The 25,055-nt window shown below is 38.3% G+C and overlaps 3 protein-coding genes across 3 annotated transcripts; 1 reads left to right on the forward strand and 2 right to left on the reverse strand.

Annotated features, from left to right (window-relative positions):
* Window positions 1–3,742: 3,742 nt before the first annotated feature.
* LOC137960096 (glutaredoxin-C1-like) lies at window positions 3,743–4,054 on the reverse strand. Its single transcript, XM_068807576.1, has one exon. It carries the CDS (start codon window positions 4,052–4,054, stop codon window positions 3,743–3,745), a length of 312 nt encoding a protein of 103 aa, XP_068663677.1.
* A 12,014-nt stretch (window positions 4,055–16,068) lies between these two features.
* Window positions 16,069–16,511, reverse strand: LOC137960237 (glutaredoxin-C1-like). The gene has a single exon (XM_068807794.1). The coding sequence runs from the start codon at window positions 16,378–16,380 to the stop codon at window positions 16,069–16,071; it is 312 nt and encodes a 103-aa protein (XP_068663895.1). The 5' UTR covers window positions 16,381–16,511.
* Window positions 16,512–19,663: 3,152 nt separating this feature from the next.
* LOC137960188 (glutaredoxin-C1-like) lies at window positions 19,664–19,975 on the forward strand. The gene has a single exon (XM_068807715.1). It carries the CDS (start codon window positions 19,664–19,666, stop codon window positions 19,973–19,975), a length of 312 nt encoding a protein of 103 aa, XP_068663816.1.
* Window positions 19,976–25,055: the final 5,080 nt, after the last annotated feature.

Below are 25,055 nucleotides of genomic sequence, written 5' to 3' on the forward strand. Positions count from 1 at the left end.
TAACTCCAATTGGAAAAAATCATTTTTCCTTGGAAAGTAGACTTGAATATATTTCCGTCAATATATAATTTGTAATATTAAAAGCTCATTATAGAGGTGAAAAACATAAAACAACTAATGGGTGTAGGGACTGAAAAAAGAGAAAAAATAAATACGAACCCTAACTTCTAGAGATAATAGATCAGAAAAGGATCACATTGCCTCTATGGGTTGATCGAGTCAACTCACAGAACATGCTTTGATACTATATTAAATTTATGGAAAAGAAAAATGCTTCATTAACTTATTATAATCAGAACCTCTATTTATAATAGAGGAAGGTAATTGAGTCCAATTACAATAAAACTATTTATGTCCTAATTACACCCAAAATCTAACGCTTCAAGATAAGTCCTAGCATAATTAAATAACTCAATATAAATAGAAGATAAACATAACTCAAACTAGAACTCTTCTACGAGGACATGACCATAAGATAAAGATGCCAGCTCATGACTATCTTTTTGGGTCCCACTTGATCTTCTAACCATCTCGTGGATATCTTTGTGATTCCTTCTTGATCTTCCAACCGACTTTTGGTTATCTTTGTGAGTCCTTCTTGATCTTCCAACTTATGTGATAAGAATGACAGCTCGTGGTAATCTTGGCGGGTCCTACTTCTTATGTGCTTGGGCCCATCTTACAATACTCTTAGATATGTGGGTCTTTCTTGGTCGTGTGACCTATTTTACAATACTCTTAGAAATGTGGGTCTTCCTTGGTCGTGTGACCCATCTTACAATACTCTTAGATATGTGGGCTCTTCCAACAATTTAGTCAGGTAAAACTAAAGCAATAAATCATGATCAATAAGAAGTTTTGTTGAGGTGAAAGTTGGGAGTGATCAGAAGGTAATTCTACTTGTAGTCTTAGATTGAGAAGAAGGTAATTGGATCTTCTTTTACTGTTGAAAGTAATCACAATAATGAAAGATAAGAAGCCCCTTTTTTCTTGACTTACAAGCTTCATGTCTAGAGGCAACCGACTCCTTTCTGCCTCTTACCTTGGATCATTTGTTACTATTGAAAGTAATCACAATAATGAAAGATAAGAATCCCCTTTTTGTTGGCTAATAAGCTTCATTTCTAGAGGCAACTGACTCTTTTCTGCCTCTTACCTTGGATCTTTTGTTACTGCTGGAAGTAATCACAATAATGAAAGATAAGAAACCCCTTTTTATTGACTTATAAGCTTCATGTCCAGAGGCAACGGACTCCTTTCTACCTCTTACCTTTTCCTTTTGTTGATAGGTATGTTTTTTCTATATGAAAACTATAGCAACAGGACATCAACGTTTGCAACTACAAACAACGAGAATAAAGAAAGAAGACAAGAAAGAGAAAAACTAAGAAATTGGGATAGTGGGAATAAAATGGGGCCAAAGTCATAATCAAAGTACATATGTCACTAGCTTTCTTGAGGTTTCTTTTCTTTTATATTGTCTTAGCGTAGCTTTGATGCAAAGACTAAGTCTTCTTCTTCCCACTGGTGGTTTCTCTAGTTGACATCTTATAAATCCATTAAACAATCTTTTTTCTTTTTCATTGGTATGAGTTGATATCAGTTAATGTAACATTTTACCTATTCTAGATACACAATTAATGGAAAAAATTCCTGCCAACAAGTAATCTTTTCTTCTTGAGCCATGTATGTAAGCATGAGTTAAAATGAGGGTCCATCTCATGGAGAAAAGGCTAAACTACTAACCCTTTTTGTATTCAAATTTTCAGTTCTCTTGAGCCTCAATTCTTTTTGAGGTGGGTGAGGTGAGAAAAACCAATTGTAATGATAGGTCACGTTGGAAGAGGACACAACACTTGCAGATTTGAAGTAAAGGCCAATACTACCAAGACCGGATTACGCTCATAATTTTTGTCACATAATTTTCTTGCTGCCCACGAAGCCATCATCTCAGCAATGTCAAACATGGCAACTTCTGTATTGGTTTAATTAGTGATAGTGGTGATGATTTTGAGGATGATGTGGACACTCAAAGAAGTACTCAGAGGGAGTCTGCAGTACAATTTGCAAGAGCATCATATTTTCGAGATATATTAGCAATTTAGATGTGGCAAAATTATTGACTATTATGTTTTAATGACATTAAATATTTTTTTGGTTGTATTTTTTATGTAAAATTGTAGGCTTTTTATATTAAATAGGTGATTGAGTTATATTTGTGTTATTTTTATTTTTATTTTTATTATTACGTTGTTTACGTAGTGCGCTGGATAATGAATAGTTTAAGAGTGAGAATTTAAACACTTTTAATATAATAATTGTATTAAATTTTCTTATATTATAAAATTAAGTATTTGTGTAAAAATTTTACTTTTTATATATTAAGTTAATAAATTAATATTATTTTGATATTACTAATAGATATTAAGTTAATAAATATTTTACAATATCCTTTTTATATAACTATTTCATATTTAGATATTAAAAAATTAAAATTTTATTACAATTTTAATAGTATAAAAGTAAGCATTTTTTTAATCATTGTATTTAATATATTTAATTAATAAACTAATATTAATTTAAATTTCTAAAAGTCAGATATATCAAAATATTTTATTATTAAATAATCTTTCTGCACTTTACACCGCACTTTCCATTGTGCACACTAACACAACAAGTGATTCATTTTCACTTTCACTTTTACTAGATAATACACATTCACCCTTACTTTCACTTTCCCCAACACTTACAAAGTGCCCTGACCCCCCTTAAGGTGCAAACACCTATGGAGCAGATTACCAATCAAAGGAGAGGGTTGTGAACGACTATGAAAATCACTATGTAGTTGTGCTTGCATGGTTCTACTGGTGTTTGCTTGTTTGATATGATTTAAGAGATAAATTTAAAAATTAACCATAAAATTTGATAAACCTATTGAAATTGTCTTCAAATAACTTGTCTCTCTAACTTGCCACAATAACTCCTCTACTCAATCCTAACCGATATGTGGCCTACCAGTATAGACTAAAGGTGTTCATGAGCCTTATAGTTATGTTCAGTCATTAAATGTAAACTCTTACACCTGAATATAAGTATCGTTTTAGGGACTCTCACTCCTTTGTCTAAAAAAAATCTAATCTTTAGTAGTATTTATTGACAAGTCCAGTGACCTTTGGGTGTATGGAAATTATCAAGTAGTGCAGCTCTGAATGGGCGCTTACCAGCGATGGTATTATTAAATATGAGATTTGCTAGTCCATAGAATACCTTTGGGGTGGTCTTTTTCAATTACTTTGTAAAAAGTGACTGAGAACTAGCTCTATGTGAATGGGTCTCATTTGCCCTTCAAAAATGATTATAAGGTACTAGCACTCACGAACAATCAATTCCTTGCACACTTCAAAACATACATTCAACATTGTAAAGTCTCCAATGAGAAATTAAACTCCCAGCTGAAGGATCTATCTGAAAAACAAGACGAATACTTGCTTAACTTCATTGTTGCTTCAGTAGACGGACTCAGAAGGAATGGAAACACTTGCAGGTATCTTTCCTGTATTACGTCGCCCAGCGAAGATTATCTGCTGTACCAGACCAAATATTCAATTTCAAATTCTACAATTACGGAGACTTCATTGAGAAAAATGAAGAAGATTACAAGAACCAACGGGGATTGGGAAGCTGAATCTTAATATTCTCAAGTCATAATCATAAATTGAAAATGATCTCAATTAGCTTTCTTTTATAACCACAGAGCTCCCTCTCGTTTGAGCAGCGGCACTAGGGATCCACTCAGGTGCAGAGACATGACTTTGTCTGTGGAACCGACCAGACGACCACCAATGAAAATAGCCGGGACCGACGGCCTGTGACCCAGTAAAGTGGCGAGAGCCTTTTCCATCTCCCGCCCCTTGGGTTGCTGGTCGAGCTCATGAATCGCAGGACTAACGCCCAGTTCGTAAAACAATCTCTTCACTGTGTGACACATACAACAAGAGCTCACAGTGAATATGACTACGGCATTTTGAGACGCCAACTTCGTCACTCGATCCATTTATGGCGATTCAACCCAGGAAAGATGAATGGCACACGACAAGAATTGCAGAATACTGAAGATCGCATGACCTTTCTTTGAAGAAGAAGAAGAAGCTTATTTATACCGTAGGGTGGCTTTTCGAAATGAAAAAAATAAAAATAAAAATTATATGTTCTTCAGAACATTCTATGCAGAGTGCAGCCCCTCTTGTCGTTTTGGGACAGTGACAACAGCTTGGGTCAAGTTTAAGATTTGGACGTCCACGGAACTTTTTCTTTTTCCCATTACTGTTTCTATTCTATCCATTAACCATTACCAGCAACTTCTATCTAATATGTTTGTTGGAAGATCAATATAAGATCAATATAAGCAACAGGCCGCTCTCTTACCGATTAGGTTTGACATGTTTGATCAGTCTACCACTTGTAATCACTATTCAGCCGCAAGTTCCTGCAGATAAGGAATCGAATTGTTTAGATAAGCCAACTGTTGCCAATTAAGGCGACTAAGGGTATCTAAGATAGCGATTTGCAGCTTCGCTCAGAATATATAGAAGAAAAGTAGAAAACTCTCGGGCCATTAAGAGAATCAAGAGAGAAATGGAGTACAATCCATCGGTACGGGGTCAATGATTCTTCTGACGTTTATGCCAAAGCTCCCTTTCACCGGAAAATTTCCCCTGAGCAAAATTGATCATCTTGCGCCTCTCGTCGGTGGATTGATCATCTTTCGAAATTGTTCTAGAGCCCCAAATGGTTCGAAGAACCTAGAACCTGTGCGTTCTTTTTGTGTCAATCTTCTATATAATCAATCGATTCTGCCAGGTAAGGAGATTTGGAATCTAAAAACTGTTGGAAAAGACAAGAGGGAGATCGAGTCGTCAGCTTTTTGAGAGAAAGAAAGCAATCGTGACATCTTTTTCGTCCTTTAATTGTTGGCTTTATTCTTTGCATATGAACATATATATCACAAACTAATTCCATATGTGATGCTACGATCCGAGCCCGCACTTCTAAAATAGTATTCGACTTCTGTAGATCTAAGCTGACATTCCTCATCCGCTCGCCCATATGCACTTCACCATGTTTAATAGCTTGCATGTTGTTCTATTAGAACAACCAGACTAATGAGTTTCACGAGAGGGAAACAGAGCTAATTCCCTCATGTAATAACTCCCATGCTTTTACTCACATCTCAGCATACAATAGAATCAGATCCATTCATGCATGTGGGTCACACATGAATGGATGGATCTGATTCTCTTTTATGATCAGAGTCGCATGGAAGCTGAGTCGAGATTGGAGAGGATTTAAGCCTATGCTATTATTCCATCAGAGGACAAGCCTAAAGCTTCTATCCTCGAATTAGAAAGTTTTAGGTGAAGTACGATGCAATTTATATTCTTCTTTTAAGGGACCAGCCTATGAGAATTATGGGCTTCAGAAATTCACATAGGCATTAATCAATAGCATAAAAGATATCAGAGATACTGTCCGTTTCTCTTATATTAGACCTTCCACTTTGATATTGTTGATATGGAACTATATATGTCAAATGACCATTAGTTGTTGGATCACAAAATTGAGAGAAGATTTTCTGAAACAAAGAAAGACATAGTTCCTCCGACATAAGAGCTCAATGCCAATTTAGGCTCGAAGTCGTGTTCAAAGTATTTAAATCAAACCCAACTCGAAAATAAGCATGTTTGAGTTCGGCTCATCTAGATGCCACCCCTCGACACGATTAATGAATCAAACAAGGACAAATACATGGTTTTGTTCCAGATGTCAAACACGAATATATCTTGATTAAGAAGAAAAGTATTTAAATGACCATTGACTATATCTCCTTTTACACTCGTTTCTTTTACCCCTTTCTTCCCAAATTTTAAAAAAACAATGTTTAATATATTATGCTAATTAACTTTGTTGGAAGATGGGCCCAAGCCCACATGACCAAGGAAAGCTCACATATCTAAGAGTGTTGGAATATGGGCACAAGCCCATAAGATATGGACCCACCATGACCACACGAGTTGGTGAGACCCACCATGATCAGGTGAGGTGGCATGATGAGTCATCACACGAACTGGAATCCTTATCACATGAGTTGGAAGATTTGGCAAATCTTCCTAGATTAATGTAATTGATTTATCTTCCCTTTATTTAAGTAGATTTCGATAATCATGATTGATGTAATTATGTTAAGTTCTAAGGGCATAATTCTAATATTGTAGTTTGATTAATCTCTAAATTGAACTTCAGAGGAAAGGTTAAGAAATAAGTCCATAACTTCTTCTTCCTCCTTTTTTTTCTCTCACATGAGCTAAATCATGGAGTCTTGAAAATCAACAAACTTTAAATGACTTTAATAAAATGTCTAAAAAAATTTATTTTTTAGTTTTAAGACATTTGTCTAGAAAATAATTATTGATTTATGCTTTGTTCACTTATGGCATGTTTTGGGCCCACAAAAAAGAAAAGAAAAGGGAAGAGAACATTATTTTCTATTATTTGGCAGCAGAGAATCATTGAGAGAAAATAAAATAAGAGGGAAAATCACTTTCTCTCTTAGTTAATAATTTTTTTCTCAAAAAATGATGGAATTTGGCGAGAAAAGAAAAGAAATAGAAACTTGATAGAAATTTTTAATCGTCAAAATTTTAAAATATTTCTAATTTTATTTTTTTTCCATTTTCTACGTGTATCAAAACAAGAGAAACTATATTTCTCTACCATTTTCTCTCTCATTTTCCATGGGCATCCAAACAAGAAAAAAAACCTCTTTTCTTTTTTTTTTCTTTTTCTTTCTCTTCTCTTCCTTTTCTTTTCTCTCCTCTTCCTGTGTTCCAAACACAGCCTTAGGGCTATTTTGCAACCCACAAAAAGAAAAAAAAAAAGAAAAAAAAGGGATAGTAAGTTATTTTCTGTTGTTTGGCGGTCGAGAATCATTGAGAGAAAATAAAACATGAGAGAAATTCTTAGTTAAATTATTTTTCTCTCACAAAAAAATAGAATCTAAAGTGTTGAATTTATGGAAAAGAGAAATACTTCATTGACTTATTATAATCAAATTACATGAACCTAAATTTATAATAGAGGAAGGTAATAGAGTCTAATTACAATAAAACTACCTTTGTCCCAATTACACCCAAACTCTAACACTTCAAAATAAGTCCTAGAATTATTAAATAACCCAAAATAAAAAAAAAGATTAACATCACTAAAACACCTTTAAACTGAAACTCTTCTGTGGGTCCATATCTTATGGGCTTGGGCCCATCTTCCAACATTCTTAGGTATGTGGGCCTTCTTTGGTCATGTGGGCTTGAGTTCATCTTCTGTGGATCCATATCTTATGGGTTTAGGCCCATCTTCCAATACTCTTAGATATGTAGGCCTTCCTTGGTCGTGTAGGCTTGGGCCCATATTCCAATACTCCCCCTCTAGCTAGAGATGAAAAAATATCATGAACTCCCAGCTTGTTGCAAATGATGTATAAATTTTTTTTGTATAAAATGGCAGTCCTCCATATCTTCCTACACTCCCCCTCACACTGGTGCTCTCGTTCATGAGCCCAGCTGACATAAGATAAGTGAGAGTAAAATCACTTCAAGTCGTATGACATTATTCTATAATCCAGTCAAATAACTCATGTTGGATGTTTGACACACTCCTATCTTCTATAGGTAGTGTCACTCCTATTAATGTAGGTCGAGGGTCTATACGTTGTTTGGAAGTGTAATAAAAAAAAACTCCATCACTGTGTCCCTCCACAGGACGACGACTCTCAAGTGGTAGGAATAATAAATGCCAATTCATGGGGGTATAACATAAAGTTAGTAATAAACTCTTCCATCATGTTGAAATAACATAGATGTCCTTACGGGTAGTGGATGTTGTAATAAACTCCTCCGCCACGATGATGTAACATATACTGAGGCCACCTCTTCTTCAATAACAATGTCTCATCCAAGGAAACACAATAGTTGCAGCTGAAATGGGCTTGGGCTCATATAACATGACCATCATCCAATACAGGACACGAACCAAAATAATAAACCTTGTAAAATGACCCATGAAATACTCCAATGCAAGTATTTCTACCAAATAATATATTGATCAAGGAATAAACTGCCAATACTTCAAAATAATAATCCAGCTAAAGAAAATAAATACAAAGTCCCGTCGAGTTAAATAATAGACCAATATATCCGAATCATGGAAGAAATATGTATAAAACTTTGGATTCAGACACGTATATTGAGGCAAAAACATAAGTGGCCAAGTTGGGTTGACCCAGTCGCAGTTGACCCGGACCGGTTGATTCGGTCCGAGTTGGTCCGAGTTAACTCGGAATACTGGTGCAGAAGAAGTAGGCTCGGATTGCTTGATTAACTCGGCTCAGTCCAAGTTGGGCAGGAACAAGCGCGGGCCGACGCTCGATTAAATTTTCCTAACTTAGGAAAAATTTAATCGCAGTCTTCTTCTTCTTCTTCGGCAACGGCAACAAACAAAGCAGACTCAAGAAAATTTAATTGCACAGTCTTCTTCTTCTTTTTCTTCTTCGGCAACAGCACTAAACAGAGCGGACTCGAAACTGGAGAGCATAGCTGGTGATGAACCAGCGAGAGAGAAGGAGATGAAATAGCAGTTCAAGCCATAGCCTGATGTAGTCGTCCTTGGTGCACTGAACAGCTCGGGACAACAGTGAAATAGTAATCGCAGAGCACTGGAGATTCTTTCGAATAGAGCGGTTCAACAAAAACCAGAGAGCAGAGAGTCGTGCGAAGTCCGTTGTCTACGGAAATGGCAGAAAATAAACCCAAGCAAACACGTCTTTGTAAGATACAATGATATCCGAGTGATAGCAGTAAGAAGATCTCTCGAAGAGCAGTGATATCCGAGCTGAAACTTTCCAGAGATAAGTGACACTCCAGCGTGAGTCCAACGAGTTACGAAATTTTCGGCAGAGGAAATAATCCAGTGAAATAATTTTGGAATGACAGCAAGACAGAAATAGCAATGAAGATATGATTTTGATGAAGAAACCTTTGGCTTGACAACCATCGGGACCTTCTAAAATAAACAGAGCATCGTCAGATGGCAACCTTCTAGACAGCAACGCAAAATCATTTTTCAAATATACGTGGCAGCAGCAACTCGGAAGTCGGATTACATTATTTGAGGCAGATAGATCTTCCAGAAATAAACCTTCCGATGATAGGAGCACCCTCCAAAGGACTTCTGACGATTAACAGTCATCTTTTTATGTCTCTGCAAAAAAAATGGAACTAGAGAAGTTTCTTCCCAGACGCCGAAGGTAGGAGAGCAACTTCAGAGACAGAGAGATCATCATGGTCACCGATCATGAACCAGGATTAGAATAGCAGTAAATAGGTGAAAAACATAAATAATGGGTGTAGGGACTGGAAAAAAATAAACACAAACCTAAACTATTTAAGGTAATAGATTAGGGAAATGATATCATTATCTTTGTGGATTGACCATATCAACTCACAGAACATGCTCTGATACCATGTTGAATTTACGAAAAAGAGAAATACTTCATTGACTTATAATAATCAAAGTACATGAACCTCTATTTATGATAGAGGAAGGTAGTATAGTCCAATTACAATAAAATTACATTTGTCCCAATTACACCCAAACTCTAATACTTAAAGATAAGTCCTAGTATAATTAAATTACCCAAAATAAATAGAAGATTAATATGACTAAAACACATTTAAATTGAAACTCTTATGTGGGTCTATATCTTATGGGTTGGGCTCATCTTCCAACATTCTCAGGTATATGGGTTTTCCTTGGTTGTGTGGGCTTGAACCCATCTTTTGTGGATTCATATCTTATGGGTTTGGGCCCATCTTCCAACACTCTTAGATACATGGGTCTTCCTTGGTCGTGTGGGCTTGTGCCCATCTTCCAACATAATAATTAACTCCAACAAAAGTTTATGAGATTTGATTTGTTGCTTCGACATAAAATTTGGCATGGGTCTCGTTCAAGTTCCCACAATCAACCATATTTATATACCTTTGTGTTTCAAGGATGCGTCAAAATTGGAATTATAAGGTAATAATTCTCTCTTAATAGAAGAATGGCACCGATCTTGACGAGAAAAGGAATATGTTCATGTGCGGAAACATGTCAAATAACATAACAAAAGAAGTGAAAGAACTTACAAGCTTGTAGTTAGTCATTTCAGAACATTCAAAAGTGTTGTGTGTGCATCAAAAGTATCAAAAGTCGGAAGATAGGGTAAGATGTGTCTATTCCCAGATAAGCATCTGAATTATTGAAACATCTTAGCAACAAAGGTAGAACGTTAATGGAGTTTAAAAGATCTCATGGGATTAAAGTAAGTTCAGATTTTCTTTCTTATGGTTACAATTAATAGACGTGTCTTCTTTTGATTGAGGGGATTCATTATCTTGTTCAGTCAATAACCTCGTATTTGTTTCTCCCGTGATTGATTTTGATCATCTTTTGCCACTTCATTTCATGTTGCAGCAAATGTAATTAGTTTTTTTTTAAAAAAAAAGGTAGATTTGCACTCAAAAGTGAGACTTGACATGGATCTTTTTTCATTATAGCATCAAAACTTACCAAGTTCAGATTTGCTAGCGTGATTTTGTTTCCATTTCATGTTAAAACGCACCTCATGATACTCGAGCGTCTGTCTCATATCAAATCATTTTTTTAGTTCAACAATACAAACTTATCAACCTGCATTATAGAGAAAACATAATCCCAAACTCCTCTTTCGGTTCTATCTCCTTAGCATGTTAAAAACATCTGGTTTGCTGTGTAAGCTTTGCTGAGTGAGAATTGACTGAAATTGGGTTTCTTTATAGAAGTACGTGGAAGAGAATGGTCTCCAAAATGGAGCCCTTGTGCCTTGGAATTTGTAGATAAAGAGCATGTCTAGATGTGACCATTAAGGAATCACTGTTAGAATCCGTAATAGTAAATTCTAATCCAGAATTTACAACATGCTAAAATATTAGGATTGAAAACATACCTGGATCTATTCCGTGACTTTCGTCTTCTGATGCGGAATTTACTGTGACAAATGATAACAACGGATATTGATGTTGTGGTCTTCCTCAACTAAATCACCTTATTCCTCAATGGGACCTTCGTCTCTCTTTCGAATGGGGAGAAGAGAAACTGTGTGTGATTTAGTATATTGGGGATCATAACCATGTTGTCTCCTTATATAGGGTTCCCATAATTCCCTATGGTATCTACTCAATTGGCCCATATCCATGGCCCATTCCTTAATGGGCTTAACAAAATTAGATCACTTAATTTCAGCCCATTCCATTAATGATAGAAAATATAATTGCATAATAAATATGTTACCCAAATTAGAATAGGAAATGTGAATTTCCTAACAATCTCCCATTTGGGTTACCTATCATTCCATAAACAATTATATCACAAATTCTTGAGGCGCGCATCTATATACTATCAGTAATGAAACCATCTTATATATTAAAAATGGAACCACCGCGACTTTCATCACATTACAGTCGTGACTAAACCACGATGATCACCATACTAATACACTCAATGACATAGATCAAATATGGATGAGTAGCATGGAAATTACATGCAATGTGATCTCAAACATGCCTATTTCCAACTGGTCCTTCTTTAGTCTTTAGTGAGATCTTTCCAAAGTCCTTAATGCAATGTGAACATTGCACATAGAAAAACACGAGCAAGTTCATAAATAGAATAATAAGTAATCAATTTTATTACAAAAAAAAAAATGAATAACTCAATGTCTTAAGCAAACATATGTAATGTGATGAAAGACTTGAAGACGTCCAGGGATTGTGACTTCTCATGTATTAAACATAGGTAACCGAATCTAGAGTAATCATCTATGAACGTAATGAAGTATTGTTGGCCATTCTATGAAGCTGTAGGGAATGGATCACAGATATTTGTATGTATAAGTTCTAAGACATCTTTAGCGCATTCGGCACCTAATTTTCTAACGTTTGTTTGTGTCCCCTTGATGTACTCAACACAAACTTGGAAGTTTGTAGTATCTAGGGGTTCAAGAATTACATCCGACACAAGCCTTTGAATTCTCTGTTTAGAGATGTATCCTAAACGTTTGTGCCATAATGTGGCAAAATTCTCACTGAATTTTTGCTTCATATCACGTGAACTAATTTGCAATATTTCTCTATAGGAACTAACAACATCAAGCATATATAGATTATCAATTAAGGGACCGGAACCAACAAAATTTGAATTTTGGTAGAGACTAACTTTATTATTTCCAAAAGAACAAGAAAAACCTGATTTGTCCAAAATGGAAATAGAAATTAAATTCTGTCTAAAAGACGGTGCAACAAATGTCTCAAATAAATCCAAATAAAATCCAGTGTTTAATTATAATATGAAAGTTCCTATAGCCTCTACTGCAATTTTATTGTCGTCGCCCACAAAGATGAATTTTTTCAGCATCACTTGGCGGTCGGCTCCACAGGCAACCCTGCAAAGACATACTAATGTGAATGGTAGCACCAAAATCCACCCACCAAGTGTCTTTTGGTACAGAAGCTAAATTAACTTCAGAACAAACTAAAGTTAGAGGCATGCCCTTCTTTACATGCCAGGCGGCGTACTTGGGACAATCCTTCTTCATATGTCCCGACTTCTTACAGAAGTAGCAGGTAAACTCCTCAGCCTGCTTCTTTTGTTTCTTAGTCTGAGAAGAACCTACCTTAGTGCCTTCCCTCTCTTATTCTTCTTGTACTGAGAGGTTGAGGCCAAGTGAGCACTTTCAATCTTATCCCTCTGCTGCCTCTCTTCCTCTTGCACACAGTGAGATATAAGCTCATTTAGGGACCATTTGTCCTTCTGAGTGTTATAACTCACTTTGAATTGGCCAAAGTGTGCAGGAAGAGAGATCAGAACCAAGTGCACGAGCAAGTCATCAGACAGCTCTAACTTAAGTGACTTGAGTTTTGACATGAGATGAGACATTTCCATGATGTACACTCTTATGTTCCCTTTGCCTTTATACTTCATCGAAATGAGTTTAGCCAAAAGGCTACTCGCATCCGATTTTTCATTCTTGGCAAAATATTGTTCAATTTCTTCTAGAAACTTCATGGCGCTCTTGCTCTCTGTCATAAAGCCCTGAAACACCTCCGAAATGGAGTGTTTCATGATCATCAAGCACATGCGGTTAGAGCGCTCCCACTTCTCAATTTTAACCTCATTGAGGTTATCCGGAGTAGAAATGGGTTGCTCTGCCCGAAGTGCAAGATCCAAATCCATACAACTGAGGACAATTTCCACGGTATATTTCCAAGCCTTAAAATTCGTCTCGTTTAACATTGGAATACTGCTTATTTGAGTAGTAACATTTGAAGCAGTAGCAACATAAACTGTATAAAGACCAAAATCAACAAGCATACTCACATTAACTAGCATGTCAGATAAAGAAAAATAGACAAGTGCAAAATAAAATCCAAATTGGGGACCCATCTCAAGATACCTAGTACAACATTAATTCCTTGTCTTTGGACAAAGAAATTAATTATAAGTGGCACTCTCAATACAATGATCAAATACTGACAATCAGTTCAGTCAAACAATAGTCTTTCTTTGGATCGATTATTGTTCACATGAAAAGTCTTTATAATTGTCACGCATTTATCATCACAGGTACGTGTTGATTTGGCCAAATTGTGTCTTCCTTTGGGCCGAGCACAATTTGCATAAATAACTCCGTACAAATATCTATGTATTTCTAGTCAAATTATTCTACACTACAGATGTTACTTTGGCAACATGTAGCTTCAAACAATTTGATTAAAAATACTAGACCAACTGAACAAAATAATTTTTTTTTTTATTTAGTTGCCCAACACTGTGGCACCACCCCATTGGTGTCGCGGCGTTGACCTTTATTTCCTTGGAACTGCAATGAATGTTCTGTAATTTAATATATATATATATAAACAAAACATTTATCCAAATGTAACAAACAAATACGAGCAGCCTTATTGGGCATATGCGCCAAACGCAAGAGTCAGCTTGGTCGAGCCAGCTCAGCCCGAGTCGACCCGATCTGCAGCAACCGGTTCGAGTTGACTCACCCGAGTCAATCTCGTTAGGTAAATCTTACAAAACTTACAAACCCAGAGTAGTTTTATTTTTATTTTTTTTATTTTTTTTATTTTTTTTATTTTTTTGTGGTGACGCTACATTTTGTCCAATGGACATAGCAGCGTGCCCATTGCTTTGAACAGGCACACCAGTTGCCCAACGGCATGGTAGCGCACCCAGTGGAGTGAACCCACGTTGTTGTCGCCCAAGGGCAACGACAGCGCTCCCGACGGGCACTGTTGTCGCCCAAAGGCCACGCCAGCGCTCCCGATGGGCACTGTTGTGGCCCAACGGCCACGGCAGTGCTCCCGACGGGTGCTGTTGTCGCCCAAAGGCCATGACAACTCTCCCGACGGGCACTGCTGTCACCCAAGGGCCACGTCAGCGCTCCCGACGGGCACTGCGGTCGCCCAACGGCCACAGTAGCGCTCCCGACAGGCACTACTAGCACCAACGGCAAGACAGCGCTCTCGACGGGCACTGTTGTCGCCCAACGGCACGACAGAGCTCCCCACGGGCGCTGTTGTCGCCCATTCTTTCAGACGGGCGTTGTAGTGCCAAACTTTTTGTTTTCGGCTTTGTCGTTCGCTAGACGGCTCTGGCCCGCCGATCACTATTCGGATTCTTTCGACGATGGAAAACATGATACCCAATGGAGATCGTTTCGCCAAATGCCCAGGTTTCCTCCGTCGTCGCCCCCTTTTCCTATCGGACGTCGTTGCAGCGTCTGACAATGCGGATGCCGTAGCAAGCGTCCCACCCTTTTTTTTTTTTTTTTTTTTGCTCTTTCTTCATTTCTGCGTACACTAGAGGTCGTCTTCAACCTCCAGCCACGCGCAGTTGAGGGTTCGGCTTCCACCGGTGGCCCTCTGGCGGACGTCACCACAGCGTTTCCCAATGGACGCTGCAGCGCGAGCCGCCACCGTCGAACGTCGGCCTCCGTCTTCTGACGGCGATATTGGTCGACGCACAGCCCAGACGACTTCCATGGAGAAATTCAACTTTCCACGAGAGTGCCGGTGCCGGTTTTGGACAGAGTCGGCGCTCAGTGTCGATCTCCACATAATTAATCTAAAAATCCTAATAATCTAACAGTATTGCTCTGATACCACTTGTTAGAATCCGTAATAGTAAATTCTAATCCAGAATTTACAACATGCTAGAATATTAGGATTGAAAACATACTTGGATCCATTCCATGACTTTCGTCTTCTGATGCGGAATTTACTGTGATGAACGATAAGAACGGATATTGATATTGTGGTCTTCCTCAACTAAATTGCCTTATTCCTCAATGGGACCTTCGTCTCTCTTCCGGATAGGGAGAAGATAAACTGTGTGTGATTTAGTATATTGGGGACCATAACCATGTTGTCTCCTTATATAGGGTTCCCATAATTCCCTATGGTATCTACTCAATTGGCACATTCCTTAATGGGCTTAACAAAATTAGATCACTTAATTTCAGCTCATTCCATTAATGATAGAAAATATAATTGTATAATAAATATGTTACCCAAATTAGAATAGTAAATATGAATTTCCTAACAATCACGTCATGTTAGTTGACTGTACAAGATAGCTTACCGTGAAACTTTATGACTTTTGTTCTTAGATTCAGAGATTAGATATCAATATGTTTGTTCTTCCTGTTCTATCAATGGTGATGAGCAAGAATCCAAGAGACTCCACGGGCATGTCGATATTGAACGGAAGAACCGAAGCAAATTACAGAAAATTTTGTGACTTTTTTTCTGAACGTAGAGATTACAAGAGGAAATACTGCAAGTGTACATTGAAACTCTCTGGTGCAACGTCGTTATGCTGCTTTACCATTCTGAAACATGCACCAGAGAGCAGCTTGTTTATCTACAACCACAGAGCCCCTTCTCGTTTGAGGAGAGGCACTAGAGATCCACCGAGGTGGAGAGACATAACCTGGTCGATGGAGCCGACCAGGCGACCGCCGATGAAAATGGCGGGAACGGATGGTCTACGACCCAGAAGATTGCCGAGAGCCTTCTCCATTTCCTTGCCTCTGGGTTCTTGGTCGAGCTCGTGAACAGCCGGACTCACTCCGAGATCATAAAAGAGCCTCTTGATCGAGAGACACATGAAACAGGAGCTGACACTGAAGATCACCACGACATTTTGGGAAGCCAATCTGGTTATTGCCTCCATCTAAGCAACTCCCTTTTTTCTAGACGAAAAAGGTGCGGCAAATATGGCTGAAAGCCAAGTAAATTTCTCCAAATGTTAACTCAGCCGGATAATAAGTGCTCAGCAGGTGGGAGAGCTTTCAGAAACAGAAAAAACGGTTCTCCATAACAGGCTTGAAGAAGATTACAACTTTGGAAACAACACAAACAGTCAAAATGGTACTGGATCTATGACTCAGATATTAGGAAAGGGCAAACGGAAGAACTGAAGAGATGAACGGAAGTTCCAGTGGACTCAAACAAGCAGCGGAGAAATGTATGTCCGCGTAGAAGGTGGCCTTGTTTTGTTGAGGATAAGAACCTTAGTGTCCTTATTTATATAATCCTTCCGGGACTGTAGATTATTTTTTATAACGGAAAAGCTAAAACCGAAAGTTCCATAGATATTCTGGGTAATGCCCGTGAAGTCCGAGATTTAAATAAAGTTTCGTGATGGAACTTGATAGCTATCCATGGACCTATTGGCTCCATGATACAGAATGAAGCACACGTGGTTGGATCAGAAGGCAGAGATGATACTATTCATCCTTTAACTAAATATAATTTACAAAAGGCAGAGGACAAACCTAAATTTTATTTGTTCATTGATTCACTCTCCTTTGGCACTAACAAAAGCTACCCAGGGACATCAATTCCTATCACGGCAAGATGAGCTTCTCGTCACAGGTTGATCTGCTGATGCTCATGCCACTTGGGGGTTGACAAATTCAAAAGGAAATTTTATCTGGAGCAACCGTTTCCCGAATATGTATTCGTGGATAAAAGAGTGAGAAGACGATCCAGAGTCAGAAGCCAGTGAAGCAGTACCTCGTGTAATGTCTCTAGAGTCAAGAACTCTTGAGACATTAATGGTGCTTGTACAGTACATACAGGAGGCATTATGGAATGAAATGCTCACGGTTGACATACTGTGGAACCTGCCTCTGCAATCTCAAAAAGGCTCTTGGTGAAAGGTTTTGAGGAATATGGAATCTGGGGTCTTTTTATATATTATATATCTACTTAGATCCCAATCCTCTCTCATTAATTCATCCTCCACAAGTCGGTAAAACAGTTGCTGGAACTTCTTTTTTCCTTTGTGGCCCTCGTTCTCTTTTCAGTATTCTTTTCTATCCGTGAGAGGGGTAGGCCTCTGCGTTTGTTTTACGATATTGGAGGAATAAGATCGATCAGCCATTTTACGAATGAAGTTGGTACATAACCAATATATCTCAACCAACCACGTCCTCCATGATCATGTGCAGTCACATTCAAGCATTCAAGCATTCAGCCCAGAGATAGTGAAAAGATGCCGTTCAAAAGTTTTATTCGCCTAAAGTTCTGTACCATAAATGGCAAGAGAGAATTCTAATTATAGCAAAATGAATTTCGAGTTTCGTAAACAGAAATGCGATACGATCTGATTCAGCAAGTGCTCACAATCTGGGGATGGGAATTCGTGAAAGAAATATTAAAAAAAAATCAGTTGGGAGACTAAAGAATTCGCCAGACGAAATCTTTCAATTCATGATGAGCGACGGGGAAAAAGAAACCTTCGAGTGGGTCGTCTTTTAATTCACTCTCTTGCATACGTTCTCATGACGCGGAAAGCCACTAGTGATGTGATAAACGATTCTTTTCTGGTAATGAATTCCGGAGAGGTTGAGTTCGAATAACGGATAATCCTTTCGGAGGAGGAGGAGACAAGGGTATTGCCGTTATTACAGTCGAGCTTAGTTCTTGGTTGCCATGAAAATTCCTGTGCAGAGTCTCCTATTTTTCAACTCGAATTGGAAGTAAGAAACTCGTCCCAACCTCCCAGAAATAGATCTTCTCATGATTTAGTCCTTTTCACCCTCTTCTTCTCTATTAATTGCATGGTTAAGGTGTAGAAAAAGGGTTCATTCATGCTAATATGATATGATTAGGCATTGCATGGAGTAATTTAGACTAACCAGGCCACATTCTCTTTTGGTTCAGGTGTGGATAAGGCCACACTACAGGAAGTACCTCGTGTGAGGGCACTCTTGAGAGTTTGCCTCCCATTTGCAGTCCACTCAGGCTTTCTTCCCCACTTTTCTCTGGTTTCTGACATTAACCAGGAAAATTTATCCATGGCTTCGCTTGTGGACAGCACTTATGGCTACTTCCTCATTCTAAGAAAATCTCAAAGGCTGTCACACACGACAATCCCAGATTGCCTGTGATGCATCTCAGGACTGGAACTATTAGTGCTAGAAGACTGACATTTCATCGGAGCCACCGGTGAAAATCAAGCGTCATTATCTTTTCCTGTAATTGTTATTTCCTTGTTTATCGTTCAATCGTACAAATTATTATACTTCTAACTACTAATAATTCATTTTAGGGTGACCCAGGAGAGAAAAGAGAAAATCGGATCACCAAGAAAAAGAAGGAAAACCACTTACGTATCCAAAATGTCATAAAGAAACGAGAATTCAGGCTAGCTCCTTATATTTTCCAGACTGTGACTATATCAAAGACGTGATTATTGACTAACTCTGATGGGTTTTAAGTTCAAAAGCTTACTACGGAAATCCGTACTGTCCATGGTAGTTGGCGGATAAGTTTTTATTGCGTCAGATCCTTGTTGTGATAAAGCCTTTTTATCTTCCAATCTTTCTTCCGTGTTGTTGCTTTCAGTGCCCTGCGAATCTCACTACACAAAAGTGAGGGCAATGGATAGACTCGTATGTTTTATCGGTTCAACTGATCTCTCATGGCGCTACGAAACTCAGTACGTGCTTATTCTGCCGACTAGACTTGCATCCATGGACGTAAACACTCGGTTAGGTCTTCATATAGTCCTCCATGAGCAGGTTCTAATTCCTCTATCAGAATAGGTAATCAGAGGCGATCTGTTACATTTGTGCTTTATTGTGCTAGAACTTCTTTCCAAATGGATTCTAGTTCTGCACACGCCCACACCCGCATGGATTCTTTTGTTGATGTTATCCAAAAAGGAAGTCGCTGTCTATTGATGATCAGAAATAGAAGTGGAAATTCCACACGAATACGTCATCGTCATTCCCTTCTCATTTTTCTGCAAATCGAAAATACGAAACACAAGTCCTACGGCAACCCCCTTTGTGTATAAATAAAAGGAGTGCGGAGCTCAACCTAAATCACCACAGCAAATTAGTAAAGGCCTTCTGCTTATATAACCCCGCTCCCATCTTCCTATCTTCTTGTTCGAGCTTGATTTCACTTATTTCTTCAGACTATCTCAAACATTAATTGGTCAGATGGAGAGAGTGTTGAGATTGGCCTCACAAAATGCGGCAGTGATCTTCAGCATCAGTTCTTGTTGCATGTGCCACACCATCAAAACACTCTTGAGCGACCGTGGAGTTAATGCTACGGTGTACGAGCTGGACGAGGAGCCAAATGGAAGGGAGATGGAGAAAGCCCTCCTGACACTACTGGGTCGAGACACTCCAGTTCCGGCCGTTTTCATCGGCGGCCAGCTTGTGGGTTCTACGGACGAGGTCATGTCTCTCCATCTTAGTGGCTCTCTGCTTCCATTGCTTAGACGAGCCGGGGCCATTTGGGTGTAGACAGACTACAAATCAAACTCTGTTCTCAGCTTTTCGCATCGTGGATATTAATAAATAAACCTAGTTTGTAGAGTTGATGATGCGGAATTTATCTCTGGAGCTCCATTTAGTCATGCTGTGCTGATGTGAAGCAGAAAAAATGACTTCTGGAGTGATCTGTATCAAGCTTCTTGGAAATCTAACGATCCATCTTTCTAATTAATGGATCTATTGACATCCTGCATGGCACATGTAGTGATTCTCGTTAGTCAAATATGGCTTCTCTTTGCTTTTATCGTTAGACGATTGAAATGATCTTCATCGGGCTCTATGGAACGCATTCGAAACTGCAGCAAGCATCGATTAGTAAGTAAATTAGATTTAGGCTTGGTTAGATCATTGTCTGCAGTTTCAGACAATTTTTTTTCAGAAGATTTCGCTCACTCTCCATTTTTTCTCAAAAAAAAAAACTCTCAACCAAGGCTATAACTTAATTATTCAGTATTTGTAAAACTTTATACGTAAACTCCAAGTAAAAACTGTCTACTTAGGACTGGCATGTATGGTGAAATGATAACTAGTTAAAAATTCAATTAGGTAAAACACCAAAAGCTATATAGTATACCCATTGCTTAAACTCTGACTATAACTATAATATTTATCCTTTCAAACTATCTTTCAGTGTTTTTCAAATTTACAGAACATAAGAGGAATATTAGATGTGATTTTGCAATAAAGAAAACTATTAACTGTTACAGAACTGCTTCAACCTAAAATGTTTGTAAAAATCATTTCTGAACGTTGCCTTCCAGTTTTCAATTAAGAGCCTTGTAAATTGGGCCTTAGTGTGAAGTACAACTGATCTCTCTCTCTCTCTCTCTCTCTCTCTCTCTCTCTCTTTCTTACTCACTTACTCAATTCTTCTCTACTAATTGTTCAAAGCTTCTCACAAATATTTCTCTTGTTTGAAATCCTAATGCTAAAATTTTTAATTTTATGGTGCCACTTCCCACAATTTTCTAATTTCAATCAAGAGCCATAGAAAATATCCTACAAGGGAAAAAAGTGTTAAAAAATAGTCCCACATAGATTCATGAGTACAAATATCTTCGACTTATTACTTTTTAAAGAGGCTTCTTAACATGGTTAGCCAAGTTAAAAAATAAATTTCTAAACTAATAAAACCAAGATCTTTGTACCCATTAATCCATCTGGGACTATTCTTTAACACTGCCCCTCATGTGTATACTCTATTTTTGTGGCTCTACACGTGGACAGTTTAAGTGGAGGTCCACGTATGAGCACCTACTCCAATACTATATTAGAAGGTGGGTGAAAGGTTCATCACAAAATGGCTAGCTAAGTTAGGAAATCTCTTTCCAAACTAATAAACTAATAGACCCATTAATTCCAAAACTTTGTATTCACTAATCCATATGGGACTAATCTTTAACAAAATATACCATGGAGTTTCAGATGTGCTTCTATTACAATGTACATTTAGAACAAATATGAAACATAGTACCTTAAGAAATGATCACCAAAACCCTCAACAGTACAAAAAGATGTTTTTCTCTTTCAAGGACATGATGCCTTGGATCAGCCGAATTATTCATTATTTTAGGTTTTTTTAACTTTATTAAACTTTTTGTAGGTGATACTATTAAGAGAGAATTTTTTTCGTTAATTCTTATAAATTCATAATTAATTTATGTAATAATTGGTAAATCAATCAAGAGATTGATTTGTCTTGATTTCCAAAAATCATGAGAAAAATATCTTAATGTGCCTGATTAAAGAAGTCACATAATTAATTGTCTTAATTGAAGAAAATGGAAATTCAAGGGTTCAGATTATCTATTAGGATCCTATAAATAGTCATGGAATTACTATAAGAAATCATTTTTTATTCAATGAAAATTTCTCCTTCTCTCTTTCCTTTTTTGGATTAGCTTCCAAGGGCCAAACCACTAAAATCTCTGTCTTTTGTTTTGTAAATCTCCCTGATTTCAAAGAGGTTTTTCAGTATATTCAAAACTCTCGCTCCTGATTTTACAGTTTCCGTCGGGTTTTAGAAACCCTATTCGAAAAGGAAGAGGAAGGCAGAAATTACAAGTATGCCCTTGGACCAGAATTTACAAGTATGCCCTTGGACCAAAGAAAAAGACACATATGCCCCTTTACATATACATATTTACATTAACACCCCCCCTCAAACTTATGAAGGGGCAAGTAACATAAGTTTGCCTATGAGATGATGAAAATGAGCAACTGGATGCGATTTGGTGAAGACGTCCGCAAGTTGAGATGTGGAGGAAACATGGGGCAAGGTGAGAGAGCCTTGTAAGTAGTGATGTCGTACAAAGTGACAATCAATCTCAATATGTTTCGTACGCTCATGAAAAACCGGATTCTTGGCAATCTGAATGGCACTTTGATTATCACAAAACATAGGGGTAGCAGACAGTTGAGGAAAGCCAAGTTCTTCAAGTAAGCGGCGAAACCAAATTAACTCAGCAGCAGTGGTGGCCATAGCCCGATATTCTGCCTCGGCAGAAGAGCGAGAGACTACAGATTGTTTCTTACTTTTCCAAGCCACCAAAGAATTCCCAAGAAAGATACAATACCCAGTAGTAGATTTGCGATCTGTCGGATCACCAGCCCAATCAGCATCAGAATAACCAGAGAGAACCAAATCAGAGGTGGAAGACATAAGTAAGTCATGATGCACAGTGCCACGTAAGTAGCGTAAGATACGGAGAACTGCTGTCCAATGAGTGGTACGGGGGGCGGAAGCAAACTGACTAACCACATGAACAGCATAGGTAATATCAGGACGAGTTACCGTCAAGTAAACTAGAGACCCAACTACCTCTCTGTATCGGGTAACATCTGACAACAAGTCACCATCTGTAGGGCTAAGGCGATGATTGAGTTCAATGGGAGAATCCACAATCCGATCATCTGTCAATCCTGCTCGACTGATCACTTCAGAGATGTATTTGGATTGAGACAAAATATAACCTTCAGGAGAATAGGCAACCTCAATACCCAAAAAATACCGTAAATACCCAAGATCCTTCATTTCAAAGAGAGAGTGAAGGTGTCGTTTAAGGTCGGCAATGCCAGCTTCATCATCACCAGTCACAATCATATCATCAACATAGAGAAGGACCACAATATGCCCCACAACAGTTTTACAAATGAACATGGCAGAATCATAGTTGGAAGCAACAAAGCCAAGCCGGATCAAAGAGGAACTGAACTTCGCAAACCAAGCACGGGGAGCTTGTTTGAGACCATATAAAGCTCGTCGAAGGCAGCAAACATAACCAGCAGGATGAGGAAGACCTGGTGGTGGTCGCATATATACCTCCTCGGTCAAATCACCATTTAAAAAAGCATTTTTAACATCCATTTGATGAAGATGCCATTTTTGAACCGCTACAATAGAAATCAAGGTGCGAATAGTCTTCATTTGAGCAACTGGAGCAAAAGTCTCATCATAATCAAGTCCTTCTGTTTGGGAGAATCCTTTTGCAACTAACCGAGCTTTGTAGCGCTCAAGTGTACCATCAGATTGAGTTTTGATTTTGAAAATCCATTTACAACCAATAGCATGCTTACCGGGAGGAAGTTGAACCAACTCCCAGGTACCTGTTTGGTGCAGGGCTGTGAGCTCATCATTAATAGCTTGTCGCCAATTTGCATCGGATACAGCTTCCTTGTATGACTTAGGCTCAACAAAAGAATGAATCTTAGACAAAAAGGTTAGATAGGGTGAAGAGAGCACATAGGAAGAGGGACTATACCTCTGAGGGGGACGGCGAACACGAGTGGAAACTCGAGGGGTGGCAAGATGCGGATCACCAGAGTCCAGAGAGTCGAGAGAGAGAGGCGCCATAGGAGAAGGTAGGTCAGTACCTGCATGTGACTGTTGTGAAGGCATAGTAGAGGAGACCTCCGGATGGAGGGGTGAGTCAGTGGACGGATGGTGAATGAGTAACTGGTCATCATGGGGCTCATCAGGCACAAATGGATCAATGTGTAACAATTCTGTATTATTCAAACCAGGAGTAGACAACGGAATCCGAAAGTAACAGAACTGTTCCAAAAACTTAACATTGCGAGAAACAAAAAGTCTACCAGACTCAGGATGATAACATCGGTATCTTTTTTTACCAAAACCATAACCTAGAAACACACACAATGCAGATTTGGTAGACAATTTAGTGCGATAGGAAGGGGGTAATAAAACAAAGCAGGCACAACCAAAAACTCGCAAGTGATCATAGGTAGGACGAACACCATACAACCGTTCAAAAGGAGCGATACTGCTAGAAACAAATGATGGAATTCGATTTATCAAATAAGTGGCAGTATGAAGGGCTTCCCCCCAAAATTCAGAAGGGACAGAGGCATGGAGCAGTAAAGAGCGAGCAGTTTCAATAAGATGACGATGTTTACGTTCTGCAACACCATTCTGTTGAGGTGTATAAGGACAAGACAACTGATGAATAGTGCCCTCAGACTTCAGAAAATCATTCAATAAAGATGACATATATTCACCACCCGAATCAGAGCGAAAAAATTTTATGTGAGTGGAAAAATGGGTTCGCACCATAGCACAAAATTGAACATAAATAGAATAGAAGTCTGATTTCCTATGCATAAGAAATATCCAAGAGAAACGAGTAAAATCATCGACAAGCAATGCATAATAGCGAGCCCCACCTTTTGTGGATACAGGTGTGGGTCCCCAAACATCAGAGTGATCAAGATCAAAGGGAGAGGAGGTAACTGAGTGACTCAATGTAAAGGGTAAATGACATTGTTTGCCAAGATTACAACCAACACAATCACGAAGAGGGGAAGATTTAATAGTAGAGTCTAACATATTGTGTTTGATCATAAACTGTAAACGAGAAGCAGAGACATGTCCTAAACGAGTATGCCATAAGTAAAAAGAGTTATCTACAAAAAGTAAATCTTGCAACATGGATTGAACTGAAAAACTAGACACCTGCAAAGATACTGGCAATTTCAAATCATCAAGCAAGTAAAGACCACCTTCTCTATGGCCTATCCCAATCTGCCTCTC

Source organism: Aristolochia californica, unplaced genomic scaffold (genome assembly GCF_029961685.1).
Source record: "Aristolochia californica isolate CCGP_79_NKW_82.1479 unplaced genomic scaffold, dmAriCali1.0.hap1 SCAF_3, whole genome shotgun sequence".
In the NCBI taxonomy this organism is placed as follows: domain Eukaryota; kingdom Viridiplantae; phylum Streptophyta; class Magnoliopsida; order Piperales; family Aristolochiaceae; genus Aristolochia; species Aristolochia californica.

What these genes read in the sequence shown, in the direction of transcription:
- LOC137960237 (XM_068807794.1), bottom strand. Translation starts at nt 16,380, where the DNA reads ATGGAGGCAATAACCAGATTGGCTTCCCAAAATGTCGTGGTGATCTTC.
- LOC137960188 (XM_068807715.1), top strand. Translation starts at nt 19,664, where the DNA reads ATGGAGAGAGTGTTGAGATTGGCCTCACAAAATGCGGCAGTGATCTTC.
- LOC137960096 (XM_068807576.1), bottom strand. Translation starts at nt 4,054, where the DNA reads ATGGATCGAGTGACGAAGTTGGCGTCTCAAAATGCCGTAGTCATATTC.